Source organism: Varroa destructor, unplaced genomic scaffold (assembly GCF_002443255.2).
Source record: "Varroa destructor unplaced genomic scaffold, Vdes_3.0 BEIS01000001.1, whole genome shotgun sequence".
Lineage (NCBI taxonomy): Eukaryota > Metazoa > Arthropoda > Arachnida > Mesostigmata > Varroidae > Varroa > Varroa destructor.
In genome coordinates, this window is record NW_019211454.1 from 26533999 (window position 1) to 26551375 (window position 17377).

The following is a 17377-nucleotide window of genomic DNA, read 5'->3' on the forward strand; positions in this document are numbered from 1 at the left end:
AGCAGTATTCAACTTATGAAACAAGGCTTAGAAATTGTTTTCCACTCGATTCGTGTAACGCTGATTTAGACGGTCACAGACAGAAATTGGCAACGTAATCTTAAAATCCCTGTGCTTAAATATTTTCTTGGATTTTTCCTTTTCTTTTGAGATTGAATAATAGTAAACAATATGTGGGCGTTTCCAATAGCTAATTGTTTTAATTTACGTTTGTACTATCACTCGATAGTGGTGACGAAAGGCGTTAAAGAGATCCATTAAAATTTCTGTTTCTGATTCCCTTAAAGTCACGCACGATCGTGAGAACTAGCGGCATGACGGAAATACATCATCAGTTCTTTCTATGTTAGTTGGAATAACAAAGCATGGAAATGAGCAGTTTAACAGCACAAAGTACTAATGAGCACCTTCTTCAAGACATCCCAATATTGCTTTGTATACTCTGTAGTAATGACCAATGGCATACCCTTTAAACTGGAAGCATTTTTTCTCTAATAAATTTTCCTATTTTAGGTCTATCTTTTATTTTGTCAAGGTGTAGATCACCCCGCCCGTTAGCGGTTAAGTTGAAGGGGTTTTCAATGGGCTGGCTTACATAAGATAAGGTTAAATATTGATAACATTAAATGCATAGTTGCTAAAATCGCAAGAGATCTAATAACCTATTTTATCGTATACAGAATACCTACCCAGTATACTTGAGTATCTTCGTAGCGCAGGACAAATGCCGTACACGATTTTGATCTGCGCCCTTATCACACGAAATAACTAAATGTTGAAATAAGCAAGTCTATTGGTAAACATCGAAAATGATTAATATGAAAATCTGATCGTAAACGATAGAGACGACGTCGACGATGAATTGACGTGTCTAGTTCTCACAAAAACGAGACTAGTTTTTATTTTGCAGTCCTATTTTTATGGAATAATTATTTCCAGTTTGTTGTACAGATCTTCGATAACAATTAAGTAGGAGTCTTTGATTTTTCGCGATTTTTATTATCGTTGAGAATCGCGTCCAAAAAGCCACCCTTAATATATATAGTTGATTTCTTGGTTTAGACATGCTCCTCGATTTCCTCGAAGAGAGATGCTATTTATATCCTTAATATTGCGTCTGTTGTTTTTTTGTAGTCGCCGGCCAATTATATAATAATAGTTCCTCGCCTGGGTCTGAGCCATCGAGAAGTGTTACGTATTGATTCTTACAGTTTAACGATTTGGTGCAATGTTTGCAGAGCAAGAAGTTTTTGAGCTCTGCTTCGATCTTCGTAAACAGTTTGCATCAAGTCAAAACTTCAACACTGAAACGAGAAATTGCAAATTCAAGAGTCATCTAACTAAGGATAGCTCACACATTAATTCACTGTTCGGCAGAACTGACTCCATAGAGGAACTTAGATGATCCAGACGCGATGAATGGATGTATCCAAACGTAGGCCTGTTCTTCAGCACTCATGAATTTCATAGCTTCAGGCCAATGGGCATAATGCGGGCTAAGCATACGGACGAAAGGCGAGCTGTTGGAATGCTCGGGCCGCCTACTCAAATCAGTACCTCGTCGCAAATTGTTATTTTGTTCAGGACAAAGTTTTTCAAGGCCAAAGTTAGTGTCACTTCAGCATTCACGGGAACTGCTGGTTCTGTTCCAGGAACTGCCACGAGCTTACCAACAAGCACATGAAAAACGTTCTCTCCGCGGCGTTGCACTTCGCAGTTGCTGGTCATGCATACAAACACAAAAAAAAAACAATAGAATTGCCGCTTATAAAATTGACAGTTTAAAAAATATTGCAGCATTACATAGTACTTTGCCAGGTAGTAAACTCTAAAACAATGGTTGGACACCTAACGACTATTGTTAAATAGAACCGCGAATTACCACCACTAAAATTACGGTTGGATATATTTTCAGATTCAAATAACTTATACAATCTTTTTAACTGCTTCTACCTTAAGTAGCGAATAATATAGCAAAGTATGACAAATAACGCTATAAGGGGCAGGTTTTTTTTATTATTATTATATAACACTAAGGATAGGGCAACATTTCCAAACAAACTCGCCATAGAGTCTATATTCAGTTTTGTAGATTAGTTACCACCATTAGATACCGAGTCTATGTAGCGAACTCTCGTACGATCGCCACGCTTTTTCATTTCCTATGCTCCACAGCATTAATTTCCTGTTTACCATTCTTTAGTATATTATTATCACACTCGTCGCGAAAACCATTTCCTAGTACCCAACAAAATTTCAGCATTTACAATTCGAGTTAGATGTAGAACTGACTGAAGGTTAACTCCTCATGCACTGCAATTATCTAGCAATTTTGTTATGGAAGCTTGTTTTGGACAAAAGCGATGAAGCATGGAATTGTACATACACATGATAAAGCGGATAAGCTAGCAAACGAATTATTTCAGTCGTCAGTATTTAACCGGTTTCCATCAACATTTCTCACCGATTGTCTAACGACAACCAATATAAATATTCTTAGTCTTTACATACATATGATTCATAATAAGAATCAATGCGTAACTCGTAGAAGTCAACTGCAAAAATTAAACAACTGATCATGCCGATTTCTGTAGCTATCGAACTGAGCAGACGACAGTTAACGAAAAGACTGACTGGTTCGAAAATGGGTAGGCAACAACGAGACAGGTGATGCTGCATACCTGAATGGATATTCTGTTTTTTCGTGCTCTTAAATCCGGTACTTCAGCCGTTCGGCAGTATTCCAGACAACTGGCTTCAATCATGAAACGGTCTACGGAAGCGCGGCTCAAGCAACAATGGCAAATTTAAACATTAAGTTATTAAAATAAAATATTAAATTAAAAAAAAATAAACGGTTAACATTTTTTACAGCATTCATATTATTATCGTAATTAGTGTCGTGTGTTTGCGGTTAACATTTTTCGTAATCAACCAGGCGCATTGTCATGATGCAGCGGTGAACATAGTACCGGACGAAGAAGGAAGTGGAATATTTTAGAAAATTTTTTCGTGGCCCAATTTATATACGCATACTTTACCGAGCTCGATCATTTTGCGTTTTTGTCTCAAGTTCGAAATATATATAATCGATATTTTGCAGTCTACTAGGCAATTTAACTCCTGATGGTTCTAAAACACATTGTGACCGCTACTACCGTATATTTGCACATGAATACCCTAGGTTTGCTATATAGGATGTATATTTCCTTTGTTTATATCGCTGGTTACCATGCCCGATTATCCAGTGACGCAGTTAGGACAAACTTAAAGCAGTTTTGCAACCTTTTTTTTATCCAAGATAAGTTAATGTTTTGCATTTTAGCTTTGACGTTTGGCTTCCGTCACGGAACAACGTATGCGTGTCCGCTAATCTTTTTCATCCTGGAAGTACTTTACGCAACGCCATGTACCTGGGCCACATGTATAGTGGCATTATAGCATAGCCTTCCTTTGCGGACATATTATAATAAACATAGGAATATACATATGCATAATTTTTTTCCATTTACATGTCACACCAGTATATTTACCGCCAATTGTAACGTTGTTGGATGTCTTATGGCGATTATTGCCAATCATGGTGTTAGCACATTGATTTATGGTAACATTGTACATGAAATTCGTGGTACCGCTAATCAGGTGATTTGGAGCACAGCTGTCCTATAGCCGATCACATCACCGACAAACGATGGATACAGTGACCTTCAATCCCCAGTACTGCCAAATCAAAGCAGATAAATTGCAGAAACAGATTATTAGCTCATTAACAGGTTGTGTATTTTCTTAGCATTAATACTTTAGCACTTTAAGCAATGCTAAAACTAACGGTGACGGGGACCGTATCATAAAAAAAAAAACAATTATTTGGCATATCAACAACGAAGTTCAGGGATATCTTTCCATGAGCACACATCATTTAGCCTCTCAGTCCGAGCTCAGTTTGGCCCATAGAGATGTATCGTATTTATATGCATTCGATGTATGTAGATTGTAGAAATGGGGCATTATTAAATACTTTAACGTTATTTGTCTGCACAAGAAGCAAGTAAAATAATCGTACTTTGTAAAATAAATTCCTTGTTAAGGGCAATATCGTTTGTTTAGGCTACAAGGCCAATCAGCATAGGCTATCCATTTAACCCCAAAAGAAATTGATAGCAATCAAATGATGCGTAAGTTTTATTTTGTAACAACTAAGTTGTAAACTTGCTACAAGTACTGAATCAAAAAATCATCCTAAAAGGTACCGATTATCCAACACGTAATTAAAGCAATTGAAATTAGATTGTGCTACGCAATTGTCCTGCCGGATATATAGCTATCTCGGTGTTTCGATAGCGTGTTACACAAAACTCCGTAAAATTCGTACTTAATTGTTGCGTGTATCATGTGTGTATATATGGATAGTTGGAACGGCGCGGGTAGAACATTTACCCGGACTCGTCAGAAAATTAGCAAAATCCCTTCTGGCGGTTGAGATGATACCGAAAGACCCCGGGATTCAATCCACTCTAATAATATACGTGGTATACAACAAAGCAAAGTCTAATTATACCGAAAAACTCGTGTGGCACTACCAGCACCCGTAGTTACCCCCTAATGAAAACGGTATATCAAGTATTGCCATTTAGATTACGAGTGGCTGTAATAACAATATCTTATGGTGAACAAAACGTAAATACAGGTAGATCACCGTATAACGTGTGGTTGTACGAGTTTTACCTATGGCGACGATAAAAGATTTCATTCGGTTCTACCGGGCGCTGTTCTGTCCTATAACGTCTTTCTAACAGATCAGCACGATGGGCACCAGACTAAGATGGCGCTGACCGATTTCAGCCCAAAGGCATGAGTGAAATAAATCAATAGCGAAGTACCAATTGGCAAATGAACAACGACAAGACGCTCTTTGGGTAGAATAGTCAACATACTCGATCGCATGAGGAGAGTCGCTGGAAAATCCCCGAAACAAGCGCCAACATGTATGAAGGTACCGATTAATGCACCTTGTCTGAGCACGGAGTCGGCGTTGGGAACATATTGGCACCCTTTGGCTGTAGCTTACATTAAACAAATGGTAGATATCAGTTTCTATAACGGGTACTTACTATATACAGTTTCTATAACGCTTACTTTGGTAATATGGCTTGTGAGATCCGCGTAATACAACAATCTAGGTACTAAAAAAAAATACTAGCAAACCTAAAACAGATTCGTGATCTGGAGCTTCTGATTTACCTTGGATTCAAATGATTTCGAGGACCTCGACATGGCTGAGTAATTAGCACGAATCATAATTAAGAAGCAGCGAGCAACTCTGCGCCAAGGTAGAAACATCAAAAGATGTCGGCAAAGCGATGCACAAGTAACTGGATGTCAACCCCGACGTCTGTACCTTTGGTATTAGAGAAGGCTTTCCAGTCGTTCAGTTTGTAATGGAACTTTTTACCCGACACAATTGGGTCTGTTTGATTAGTATAGTAAAGAGCGCTTCATTAGAAATACAATGGCTATCAAACGCATTAAAATATCAAGTCAAGGCTGATAATATGCCCATTTTGTCACTCAAAATTGTAGCGATGAGTGGTATTCTTGATAATTTTAGAGAATAATAAGCTTACGTTAATCGGTATTAAAACTTTCCTTTAATTCCTACTCTTTTTCGCTTCGGGGCAGAAACATGACACAGCAATCGCACATTGTCGTTTTACTCTATAAACCCAGTTTAATTCGGCAGATGTTTTGACAGGTTATAAATAATTGTACCTACAGGTTATGTTCTCGATTTTCTTACGTAGCTTTTACTTGTAGGTTTCGTGACAGGCATTTAGCGATGATTTGGGACACAATTTTATTTTATTCACTACACTATACCCACGGCTGTTGCTAGCTACCCAGACTTATTTTGTATTCAATAGCTGAAGATGAAGCAAGGATGAACGTTTTGTTAGAATAGAGTTGAGTAAATTTGCAGCTTAATTAACAAATGTAATTTGGGCTTTAGTAGGGTATGCCTCTAGCTGAAGCTTTTCCTCGCACCAAACTGTAAGACCTATTATTAAATATTTATTTCACGAAAATACATCATGCTTCCTGAGATCACGCATATGGAAATGTTTCGAAAACCTTTATTTAGAATCATAAACACCATCCTCTCATACATAGAGCTACGAGTAAGGTTTCAAACATAATGCAAGGATCATCGGAAAATGATATGATTATTCGCGATGACTATCGTGACATTGTTCACAAACCTTGTCGTGAACGGTCATATTCCTTTTATATTAGTGATTATATCCAACGAAACACCTAGTTGAGATGTTTGTATGTAAACAATACCTAAGAATAATACTAATATTACCTATATTGTAGGCTATTATAGTAGTTTACAATATAAGTGGTTAAGTCAGTTAAGGAACGATAGCCCGAGGTACACAATATGCGTGACATAAGACAAGGTCATCATATACGTACTTGTCATGCAACGACAGTGGTGATAAAGAAAATCTTTACTTGTAACACAAATTTTGTTATAATTCCAAGGCACCACTGCAGACAGGTTTGATAAACACATTAATTGCCTATTGATCGGTAAAATCACTCGTAGTCTTCATGATCTTACCAGTGTCAAATTATGCATGAATTTATTCCACCTGTGTGAGGTCTCAGACTCGAGTAATGCATTATATCAAACACACTCAATGATACATACAGCTGAGGAATCATTCAAATCAGCCATTACATTTGTGATCGTACCGAAATGACACGCTGTTACAGTATGTATATAAATTTATGTGTTTAAATAGACAGGTGAATACATTAACGCGTTCTGTTCTCCCGGGTCACGGCAAATTTCGAAATATGTGAAAGAAGAGGATTTTCCAGTGAGCTATTGGCCAAATAAAACCAGTTTGTAACAGTCAATTCGAGTGTACGTAGATTGCTTACAATGCCTGATTGTATCGTAATAATTGCGCGCACGGCACTATCGCAAAGTTGTTAAGTTTCTAAAAACTGGATATATTACAGGGGCAGCACACGACCAGTAGATAGAATATAGCATTTGCATGGCTAGCAAAAATCATCTAGAATACATATATGACAGGAGACAGCTTAATACCAGGATTGAGAATGCTATTTTCTTCTGCAAGTAAGCAAAATCATTCTAATTAAATTTAAAAAAGGAACTATCTGTGGTATCGCTTTAAATCTCAACCGTTTACCGCAGCACACAACTAATACTGACGAAAGACATGCCTGGTGCATGTTTTCGAAAATAACGGGTATTTTCAAAATTAATCTTGCAATCGGATACACCGAATAAAGTTCAACACACGGCATTTTGAAGATCTTAAAAGTGCCTCTTTGGAGACTAAGTTTGGGGATTCGGTTAGCCCAATGGGCCACTATGACTGAACGACCTCACCGGGGGTAATCTGCCACATGCCGCGACGTCACGCTGCACATCACAACAGCATCGAAACCTCCAAAGGAGCACTGCAGAGCTTCCGGTGCCCAGAACACGCCACCCGACGTCGCTGTTCGGACCGGAGGTACACAAAACGGATGCAACAGTTACACACCGGAAGTCAACCGATACCAAGAGTTGGAAAGCCTTACCGCCTGAGACCCATGAGGTTTAAGAAAAGACGAATTAATAGGCCGCTATTGGCGAGCTGCGATTTATTGGGAAACATAGAAAATATTGTTCTCTGATGGACTTTAATCAGATTGACGTCAGCGATTTTTCTAACAAAAAAACGGTTGTTCCAAGGTTTCTTATTATACTACAGCTCAATTTTCGTAAAGTATTGTATATCATAAAGCTTTCTGATAGATAAATAACACTGCACCAGATATTTATGCTATTTGCAAAAGAAACAAGTATCTCTTAAATCAGAAAGGACGTTTTAGAGGTCCTACTGGACTTGAATGTATCTGTTATGTATATAAATAGGTATATATTGAGCAAAACAAACGAAATAATAAGGAAATTCTCAGTGAAAAATGTCAGTTTAGATTATTGATAAAGATCCGTAGACTTATCATTTAATTCAGTTCAATTCAAATATATTACTGATACGCGAACGCCGAGTAACGTGCCAAGAAATGATAGTTACTGTTATATACACTTTAAGTCCATTCGCCAATTGTGTGCGCCAGTAAAAAGATAACCGCATGCCGTTTATTGTGGAACTATCAATTTATCTACTTTATATAGAGTGGTATCGTTCAAACGATAAGCCTGGTATAATCGCTTGTTGCCGATCGAATTCCAAGCCCTTGGGAGAGGTTGACCCACGAAAAGGACATTTCAAAAAGTGGTAGCGGCTATAGACAGTGTGGTGCCGTTAATGTACGCAGGCCTTAAACACAATAGATAGCAGACTTGTTGGTTCAGCTTAACTACTGTTCAGATGTTAGTAGTTTCGTGAATAAAGTTAGGCATACTCTGTGTTTTCTTTTCATGGTTAGTTACCATGCCAAGCTAGATACCACGGTCCTGCATCGGAAAAAACTATACGATCACGGTAGCCGGAACTTACTATAATTCAGGTGTTCCACAGCAACCCTTTTTTCGTTCTGCAGCTTATGCCCTATTAGCTTGTTTTTTTTTTGTTCGAGTCATATAAGCTAACTTTCGAGTCAGCCACAACTGAGGCAGAACAAAAACAAGTAGCGCGGATACCCGAGGAAGAATTTCTGGTGAAGGAAGAGCCATTCTCCGAGTGGATTGTTTAATACAGGAGGGTTTTTTCAGGCTGTTGAAAACTCTAACAGTACTAATGCCAGAAGCCAGTGAACAATTAAGCATACTTTTCTCTGAAATGCGAAAGCATTGCTACATGGAAAAGCGGTCAAAACAGCGTTTGGTCCGGTTCATATCATTCAATACATGCTATTTAAATACACGACTGAAGTCACACGAATAACAAGCGGTCAACTTTGCTCCAAGCCAGATGAGTGCAAATCAAAATGAGTATGGTAATATTTACTGTACAGTTTTTCTCGAAAACGTAATTTTACTGATAGCTGAAGGTCACCTCAGAGCATTTCTTTCTCTCTCTCTTTCTCCTTATAGTCGTTGGCCCTAACCCCTACAGTCTTTATTAGTACTATTGCTACTGTTGTGCAAACACCAAGCTAAATGCAGGTCTAATTCGAAAAAAATGCAAGTGTGGATAACAGCTGTTAGTATGAGCAGCATTGTGCCTCCTCCGCGTCTACGGCAAAGTGTTTGTTAAACGCACACTGCGGACCGGTACGTGAAATTGTTACACTGATGGCACTGGCAGCCTTTAATCGCAATCATAAGAATCAGAAGCTAACTCTAAAAATATTAAAAATTTTTCAGAGAGTTGAAACTACGCGACGAAACAACGGTTATTATACAACAGGAACTGCCAAAAAAAAAAAAAGGAAAATGTCGCATGCTTTATTTCACGCCAAGCTTGCAAATTGTACGTTTTTTGCAGTGCCAAAAGATTTACAGTGGGCCTATCTAATTGCGCTATCGAAAAACAGTAGATATGCAAACAAAGAACATGGAAATGTTTCGATAACTGTAGTGGTGAAAATAGCAATTTTTTAAAAGTGTTTTCGAATGGCTACAGTAAAGGCGGGTTTTTCGAATGAGCTCTTGTTTAAGTAATAATAAAACACAAACCTAAAAAAAAATTCAACACCATTTTTGAAGCGTATTCACTATAACAAAATACTATTTGTGTGGAATTGTTGTTATGTGTGTACTCTGATTTTTCCACTCAGACTGCAATACGTTTAAAGTAATGGTATAGTTTTAGGATTAATTTACTTCGTCGTGGTATTATTTGAGTGCCTTGTTAGTTAGCAACGGGATTACAGAAGCACGTTAGTAAATGGTTAATTAAATCAATTGAAATTTTCTTTAGAAAACGAATGGGCCTGATATGTAAAACTCGTGCCGTAGTTGGCTTCCCATATAAGTTCACTTCAAAATATCTGCGACTGGAGATTAACTTATACCGTATATAATTCGCACCCTATTAGTCCCTTGTTTACAATGTTGTCGGTTAAATTACGGTAATACCCATATTTTAATGGTATTTTGATGGCAGAGATCTTAATTAACAGGAAAAGTGTGACTGAATTAGGCTAGCACCATAATAAATGAATATAATTGTCATTTGCTCGTTTGAGTTTATTGAAAGTATTTGATTATATATCAATCCCTTTAATTCTTGGATCTAATCTAGCTTTAGCTAACTGAACTTCTTTATAGTTTGACTATCAGTATTAATATATAAGTTTAAGGGTTTTGAAATGGCATCAGAGATAAACATATCTAAATCTTACCCTTTGCCATTACTAGGATAATAGTATTTTCGAAGTGATTTATTGTTTTCATTTGAAACTTAATTGAAGGCACCATAAAAAACAGCTGAAAAATTAATTCATATAAGCCATGCAAACATACCTTTATACATATTGTGCTACTTGCCTTTACCCCCTGTAACAATCCATGCACAGATACAGTAAATGCGCTAACTTTGGTTCAGCAGAACCCTTGTTGTACATATTAGTGTGTTGTAAACGAATTCAAATTATCATTCATATTTTTTTCTGACAGCATATAGCATGTTTTTGACACAAGCTAATCAGAATTTACTTTATCGACATCATGCTTTCGTTCGTTATTGCAAATTCAATAGCCGTATGCCGAAAATTGGCTGGAAATGGAACCATTTGCCAGGGACATGTATATCTTTAAACTCTTGATATGTAACATGAATAATTTAATTATTGTTGAATTATATTTGTGTTCAATTACTTTTTTGGAGTTAATTTACTTTTTCAAGATTAATTCTCAGGGGACCCATTTTTTACTCGTATTTGAGCTTAACACGTTATATACGAAGCGCCAGTTTTGGCCGGCAGGTTAGATTTCAGATTATACTTTCGTCGAAAGCCTCCTCGATTGCGGCAACACGTTTTCGTCCTTCAGATTCCAACAGCTGGTCACCGCTTCGCTTGTCTTCAACATTCCAATCTTCGTTCTCGAAAACTTTGCATAATTCGCGTACTACACTTTCGCTTAAAGCTTCCTTGCCTAAGGTTTTAATCAAATTTGAATCCGCAGCGAAATAAAAACTCTACCACAAATCGTTGGTTTTCCTGACCAAAAGATGTCTTTCCTTCTAAATTTATTTCCCCTAAAGTAAACTCAACTAGTTTTTACTCTCGGGTTTCTATAAGATGGGGTATTTATCATCCAAACTTCGTTTGCTAGCGACGCGTTGTTCAAAAGTTGTTTAATATCAAAGTCCGCCGTACTTGCTTGTAACACCTTAGTATATTAGCTACTGTGACCGTATTATAAGACATTATTACTGATAGGCCGGCTTTCTATATTTCGCCATAATCATGTCCTCTTGGTGGAAAATTATATTTTAAAAGAACATTTCTTGGAGGCAGAGCATATTTTTAATGTAAACATTGATGGGAACATTATTTCAGGTCACCATGCCGCTTGACTTTAGCGAAGCTTCCGCTTTAAACCTGTGAGAATATAAAGCATAGAGGTTTAAAAAAAGATTTGAGCCACGGTATATTCCTTGTCAGAGACATATCACAATTACCTACTTTTTTAATCCAGTACCTACAGAAGTTTCCAAAGCTTTTTATTGTGATAATTAAGCCCGACTAAAACCGCATCCTCTCAACGTTCCGTCATTTAGCACACGGCCGCCATTTTGATACCACGCCGGCTGTTCGACCTGAAGCTCCGCGCGAGATTATCCTGTAGAGTCTCAGTGGGTATTTGATTTTTATTGCAGTTGCGAATTTAGCAGCGGTAGCATAAGAATCGGACAGTACTTTATGCTGCTTGTATTCCGTATGTATACGTAACTAGCTCAATTAGAATAAGTTGAAGATAAGTGTGTGGTAAGGTACGTGAGGCACCGCCATCTCATATTTAAAGACGTTTCACAATTTCGAACAGCTGAGTTTGTTCTCAATAGCGGTAGTAGTTTCAGATTCAAACTGTGTCGTTGTTTTTTTGCGTATTACATTATTTGGATAGCAAAATGACATTCTAGCAATGTCAGCGTTCGTCCCTATAGAATAAACGACGTCTGAGTGTTCCCACAAATACTATAGATGTTCTATGTAAGGACCGTAGGTCGGTACCCCTTGGTTGTTTACAGATGGTACAAATATGATTTTTTGGACATTTCTGTACGTGATGTCTATCTGATCTGTGTACCAGTGTTAAAATTTGCACTTGTATTGTCGTACGTGTCGCAGTTAGTTACCCTTTATTTAGAATTCTCTCTTAATTACGTGAATATAACTTCTATGAATTTGATTATATTTAATTCTTTAATAAATGCATAGTGCTCCTTTGCGTGTTTACCTATGATCATGTGTAAACCAGATAAAGAAAGAAATGCGCAATATTTGATAGTTTCCCTTAAGTGAATATTGAAAGTCGTTTCTCGTGTCTGTTCACAGCGAAATATATAGTCAAGCAGTGGACGAGTAAATCAAAAAAATTTTGTAACAGGCTTTGCAAACATATCCGGAATGACGACAATACAATCTAATTGCATCTACTATTTTTATTATAGTAGATTAAGGAAGGAAGTTGGTTATATATAACCGTAAATGGCTGTCCACAAAAATTGTTTACGTTTAATCCCAGAGGCGTTGAACTGGGTGTTGGTACGAGGGTAGTTCTCATCCTTAAAGATCACTGACACACATGAAAATGCAGAATGAAAAGCTCGTTTCAAGTAAATATTGTTTCGTTGGATAAGCGTTTTCCCATTCAAGTGGTCTTTCATTTAATATATTTCAGTAAATACTGGAACCCTAACAGATATTACAGCTCAGTTGTCTAACACAAAATTTTAACTTTATTTTTATTTTAGATTTTAATGATAGTTGGAATATTGGTTTTTGTGCCTAAATGTCACAATGTTACTTCATTTGTAATCTTTTTTTTTTAATAGATAATGTCCTAAATGAATGGATGAATAATGGCTAACGAGCGCCATCTATATCTGTGCACCCGCTAACTTTTCAACTGGCTTCGGACTTCGGTGGTGCTCTTTGTGTCTGCTTGTTCTTCGTTTGTTGCCCTGTGATCCGGTATTTCAAATTCTCTTGATTCATCATCAGCTGTGTTGTCTATTGTGCCGGGAAGTGCTTAATTTCCGGAGATATCGACTCTCGTGTGTAATCTACAGTGTAGCAATAAAGGAATTCTATTTGCTGCGAATCTTCTTTAGTTCAGGTATTTATCTAAGAGTAACTGAATCCGCTTATCTACAGGTATTAGATATAATACCTGATTAAAGATATAAATTGTTATTGATTATCAATAAAGTTGGCAGGTGCCATAGCCGTACAAGCTTGTTGTGGTGAATTACGCGGAAAGCCTGACCCTATTTTTTAAACATTATCTGCTAAGTATCCTTTTACCTTGATTAGAACTACTTATAGAGGGGAACTTGTGTTTGGGTTGATTTTGAATTGTAGCAATGTATATGAAGACAGTACGCTTTAAAATCCAATACTTGCCTTGTACAACTTTACAGCTGTTAACTTTTTGGCGCTCTATTCGTTCTAATTTTTTCATATTGCGTTATTAGGCTATATATACAAAGTAGTGACTACCAGGGAAGGCGAATAAATGCGATTTCACCGATTAAGTTTTAATTTGAATTTACGAAAAAGTATAGTCAACGTTATTTTGTGAGCAAAAATTAGTCAGTTGTTACGCTTGTGCAGGAAATTCAGAATATCTTGAGAACATTTTGTGTATACAACAAGTAAACCGTAGTATTGAATAAAATGACATTTTCTTTCAAATGTAATCATAAAGTAGCATCGTTTCGGCAGCTCTTCATGAGCCCCCCTATGTTGTAGTTGCTATATATATTGCTAACCAAGACAGAACAGAAAAGTTTTTATGACAGGGCAGTTCTGTATTGTCAGACGTTAGTCGCATTGGCTGCATAATTAATAGAACTTACGATGTGGATTTCGTTTTTTGCTTTAATTTAATTCGGCGATATATTGAGTGCAATCATATTTAAAAGATCGTAGTGCATTATGAAATACACATTTTTCGATAAATTTTTGTTATTATAGAATTAGGTAAGAGTAACCCTATCTACATGACAGATAACGTAAAACAGCATTCTCAATTGATTGTCGCCTATTTCTTATTGCTACAGGTGTCCGAAAAAAAGCTATCTAGGTTGTCATTATGGATATGGAACCACTGGAGCCGTCTTTGCAGAATATCTTTGACCAGCAATCGTTGAAATGGATTTTCGTTGGCGGCAAAGGTGGTGTTGGCAAAACAACTTGCTCTTGTTCCCTTGCTGTTCAGTTAGCGAAAAAACGGGAACGCGTTCTGATCATTTCGACCGACCCTGCGCACAACATTTCTGATGCGTTCAATCAAAAATTCAGTAAAGTTCCCACGCTCGTACAGGGTTTCCCTAACCTATATGCAATGGAAGTAGACCCTAATCTTGGTCTCTCGGAACTTCCCGATGAATACTTCAGTGATAGCGACCCATATAAAATGAGCAGAGGTATGGTTCATGAACTCGTGCAGGCGTTTCCTGGTGTGGATGAGGCAATGTCTTACGCGGAGGTATTGAAACTTGTTAAGGGAATGAATTTTGACGTGGTCGTGTTCGACACTGCGCCAACAGGCCACACTCTACGCCTTCTGTCGTTTCCGCAAATCATGGAAAAGGGACTTGGTAAACTTCTCAATCTAAAAAATCAGCTAAGCCCACTTATCAGTCAGGTAGCTAGCATGCTTGGCTCAGGAGATCTCTCAGCTGACCTGATGTCGAATAAATTGGAGGAGCTATTACCAGTAATTAGGCAAGTAAACGAACAGTTTCGTAATCCGGAGCAAACAACTTTTATTTGTGTCTGTATAGCTGAGTTTCTTTCTTTATATGAAACCGAGAGGCTCGTGCAGGAGTTGACGAAATGCGGCATAGATACTCACAATATTATTGTAAATCAGTTGCTATTTCCTAAAGCTGATGATGATTGCCGTATGTGTCGGGCACGTGTTAAACTTCAGACAAAGTATTTGGATCAAATTAACGATCTTTATGAGGATTTCCACGTTGTCAAACTACCTCTATTAGAGCGCGAGGTTCGGGGAGTAGACCAAGTAAAAGAGTTCTCGGAAAACCTTGTTAAGCCTTATATACCGCCATCACAAGAGACTTCTAAACAATCTGCGCAGCAATCAAAAACGTCTAAAACTCATACTGAGCAAAAGGACTAATGGCGTTCGATATGACAACACAAGAGATCACTAGCTTTCACGGTTTTTGTCAGATCACAGCTAATAAATATCCCATTAATGAATAAGTAATAACAACGGTTTCTACATGTTTCATTGATCAGTTATTTAGGGGTTAACCGGACAAAGAAAACAGTGAGACATTATGAGACATCTGCGAGACGTTTCCTGTTCTGACTAAACTTCCTTGTTGAATAAATATGTCCAGGTACACTCATTTGCTTTAAGTGTCTTTATTTAAGAAGAATTAAATAACCTTTGTTTAATATAAAAAGCATAATATTCTCGTGTCAATAGATCGGGATGACACTTATCGTATTGTGTAGATAAATACCTACTAAGAAATATGAGATCAATTAATTCTGAAGTTAATGGCAAAATAATGATAATTTGAGATATTTTTGCCGTTAAAATCAATTTCCTACGCTCAATCTGTTTGTACCAAAATCTATTCAAGAGTAAATTCTGTGTACTTACTTTATAGCAAACGACGTGATATGTTGATCGGCGGAAAATCGAATATTTGCATTAATTTATATTACAATATGGTACCTGTTGATGTCTGTAATTGTATCTGTTGTACCTATTAACTTTTGATTGAAAAGCCGAACTGTTAATGTATGAGAAAGGAATTGGGAGTTAGTTGATACTGGATTTAGCGGAGAGGAATCCACCCTCCATAGTCGAATTTCATGCTCATGGGCCCATACTAGGTATACGATGCTCTACACGGCCATGTAAAAACAGCAAAAAAACGGAGATGAAAAAACCATCTGTTAGTAACAATTTGGATACTGAATATTTCTCCAAAAAACGAACTAAAGAAATTTACTTTCTATAATTTAGGTGCACTAAATGTCTTTGCTTCTTATTTGAGCATTTAAAGCTTATTGAGGTAGATTTTGCTACAAGTAATGAAGACATGTTAAACTGACCCTGGCTCAAAGAGCTCTATAAAAGCTGTTTTGAAAAATTAATTGCAGATTTCTAAAAAGTCGACACTATTCGGTATTACATAGCTTATTCCCCATTTAATAACATGGTCGTAATCCTATTATGCATAAAGGATAGTGATTTACAATATTAGAAATAATCTTTTATCAGTTTAATCTTATGACAAAACGATAGGTTCATGTGTGCCCTATTTAAATCGTTCTCTTGAATGCAACTTAATAATTCAAATAAAAATATTACTTATATTTTTCTGGCTTAAAGCATTTTACGAATTTTTGTTCCGATAAATTCATTTGGCACTATACTCAATAATATCATCTTTGATGCTTTGCTCAACTTTTTCTTTGATGTAAAATCATAATATTTTAAACATTTTTCTGAGTTTTTAAAAAGTGAAAACCTTTATATTAAAAGTACAAGACTAACACAAAGAGGCCACATATGTTTTAACTAAAAGTATCCGATATTAGCTATGAGGTCATAAGCTATTAGTAGACCATAAATAAAACTGCATTTTGAATATTTGAATTCTTCTAACAGGTGCATATAGAACATATATTTCGTACATACGAGTAAATATCATTGAATAACCATACAAATGTAGCAGGTTTAATTCGGAACCGTTAGGGACTCCCACGATTAGGAACTACTGTACCCATACTGTCCAGACAAACGAATCTCGTCCCCATATAGTCTGTGGTTAGCGTACTTCCGCGCTAATATTAAGAACACGGTGTGGTCCAGGTTCGAAGCCGGATATAAACGCATGACGTTTATGCTGGAAGCCAACAGTCTGATGGAATTTCAAACGGCGATATTGAATGTAGGGGACATAACATAAAGATATGCTGAACTGACCACAAAAACTGTAGCGACATCAAACTACTGTAAGAACTTATAGAGTAGCGCCACTTACGAAAAAGGTCACGCGTATATACAAACCACATGCATTTTTTACTTCCTTTTTTGTTTTTTTCGGCACATAGTCACATTTATCGTACGAATGCCTATAAAGACAACTTCACATTAGATTCGTTAATGTATAAAGCTCATCTTTTTAAACATATTTTAGGAAAGTTTCACTCAAAAAGC

The 17377-nt window shown here is 36.9% G+C and overlaps 1 protein-coding gene and 1 long non-coding RNA gene across 9 annotated transcripts; one reads left to right on the forward strand and one right to left on the reverse strand.

Annotated features, from left to right (window-relative positions):
* Positions 1–858: 858 nt before the first annotated feature.
* On the reverse strand, positions 859–5603 carry LOC111243094 (uncharacterized). 2 transcript variants are annotated; one of them, XR_015319648.1, is made up of 4 exons: positions 5242–5593; positions 3534–3720; positions 2387–2773; positions 859–1720 (listed from the first exon to the last, which is right to left on the reverse strand). It is a non-coding gene; the product is annotated as an uncharacterized LOC111243094 (long non-coding RNA). The 2 variants fall into 2 exon arrangements; XR_015319647.1 differs by having other exon boundaries at positions 2387–3720; positions 5242–5603.
* Positions 5604–11641: 6038 nt separating this feature from the next.
* LOC111243092 (ATPase ASNA1 homolog) lies at positions 11642–15548 on the forward strand. 7 transcript variants are annotated; one of them, XM_022788159.2, is made up of 3 exons: positions 11642–11795; positions 12999–13282; positions 14229–15548. In XM_022788159.2, exon 3 carries the CDS (start codon positions 14261–14263, stop codon positions 15311–15313), a length of 1053 nt encoding a protein of 350 aa, XP_022643894.1. In that variant the 5' UTR covers positions 11642–11795; positions 12999–13282; positions 14229–14260; the 3' UTR covers positions 15314–15548. The 7 variants fall into 7 exon arrangements, with proteins under 7 accessions (XP_022643894.1, XP_022643899.1, XP_022643897.1 ...); XM_022788164.2 differs by having other exon boundaries at positions 11727–11795; positions 13168–13282; XM_022788162.2 differs by having other exon boundaries at positions 11753–11878.
* Positions 15549–17377: the final 1829 nt, after the last annotated feature.

Excerpts from the sequence above, each read along its gene's own strand:
- LOC111243092 (XM_022788159.2), top strand. The coding sequence starts at position 14,261 with ATGGATATGGAACCACTGGAGCCGTCTTTGCAGAATATCTTTGACCAG.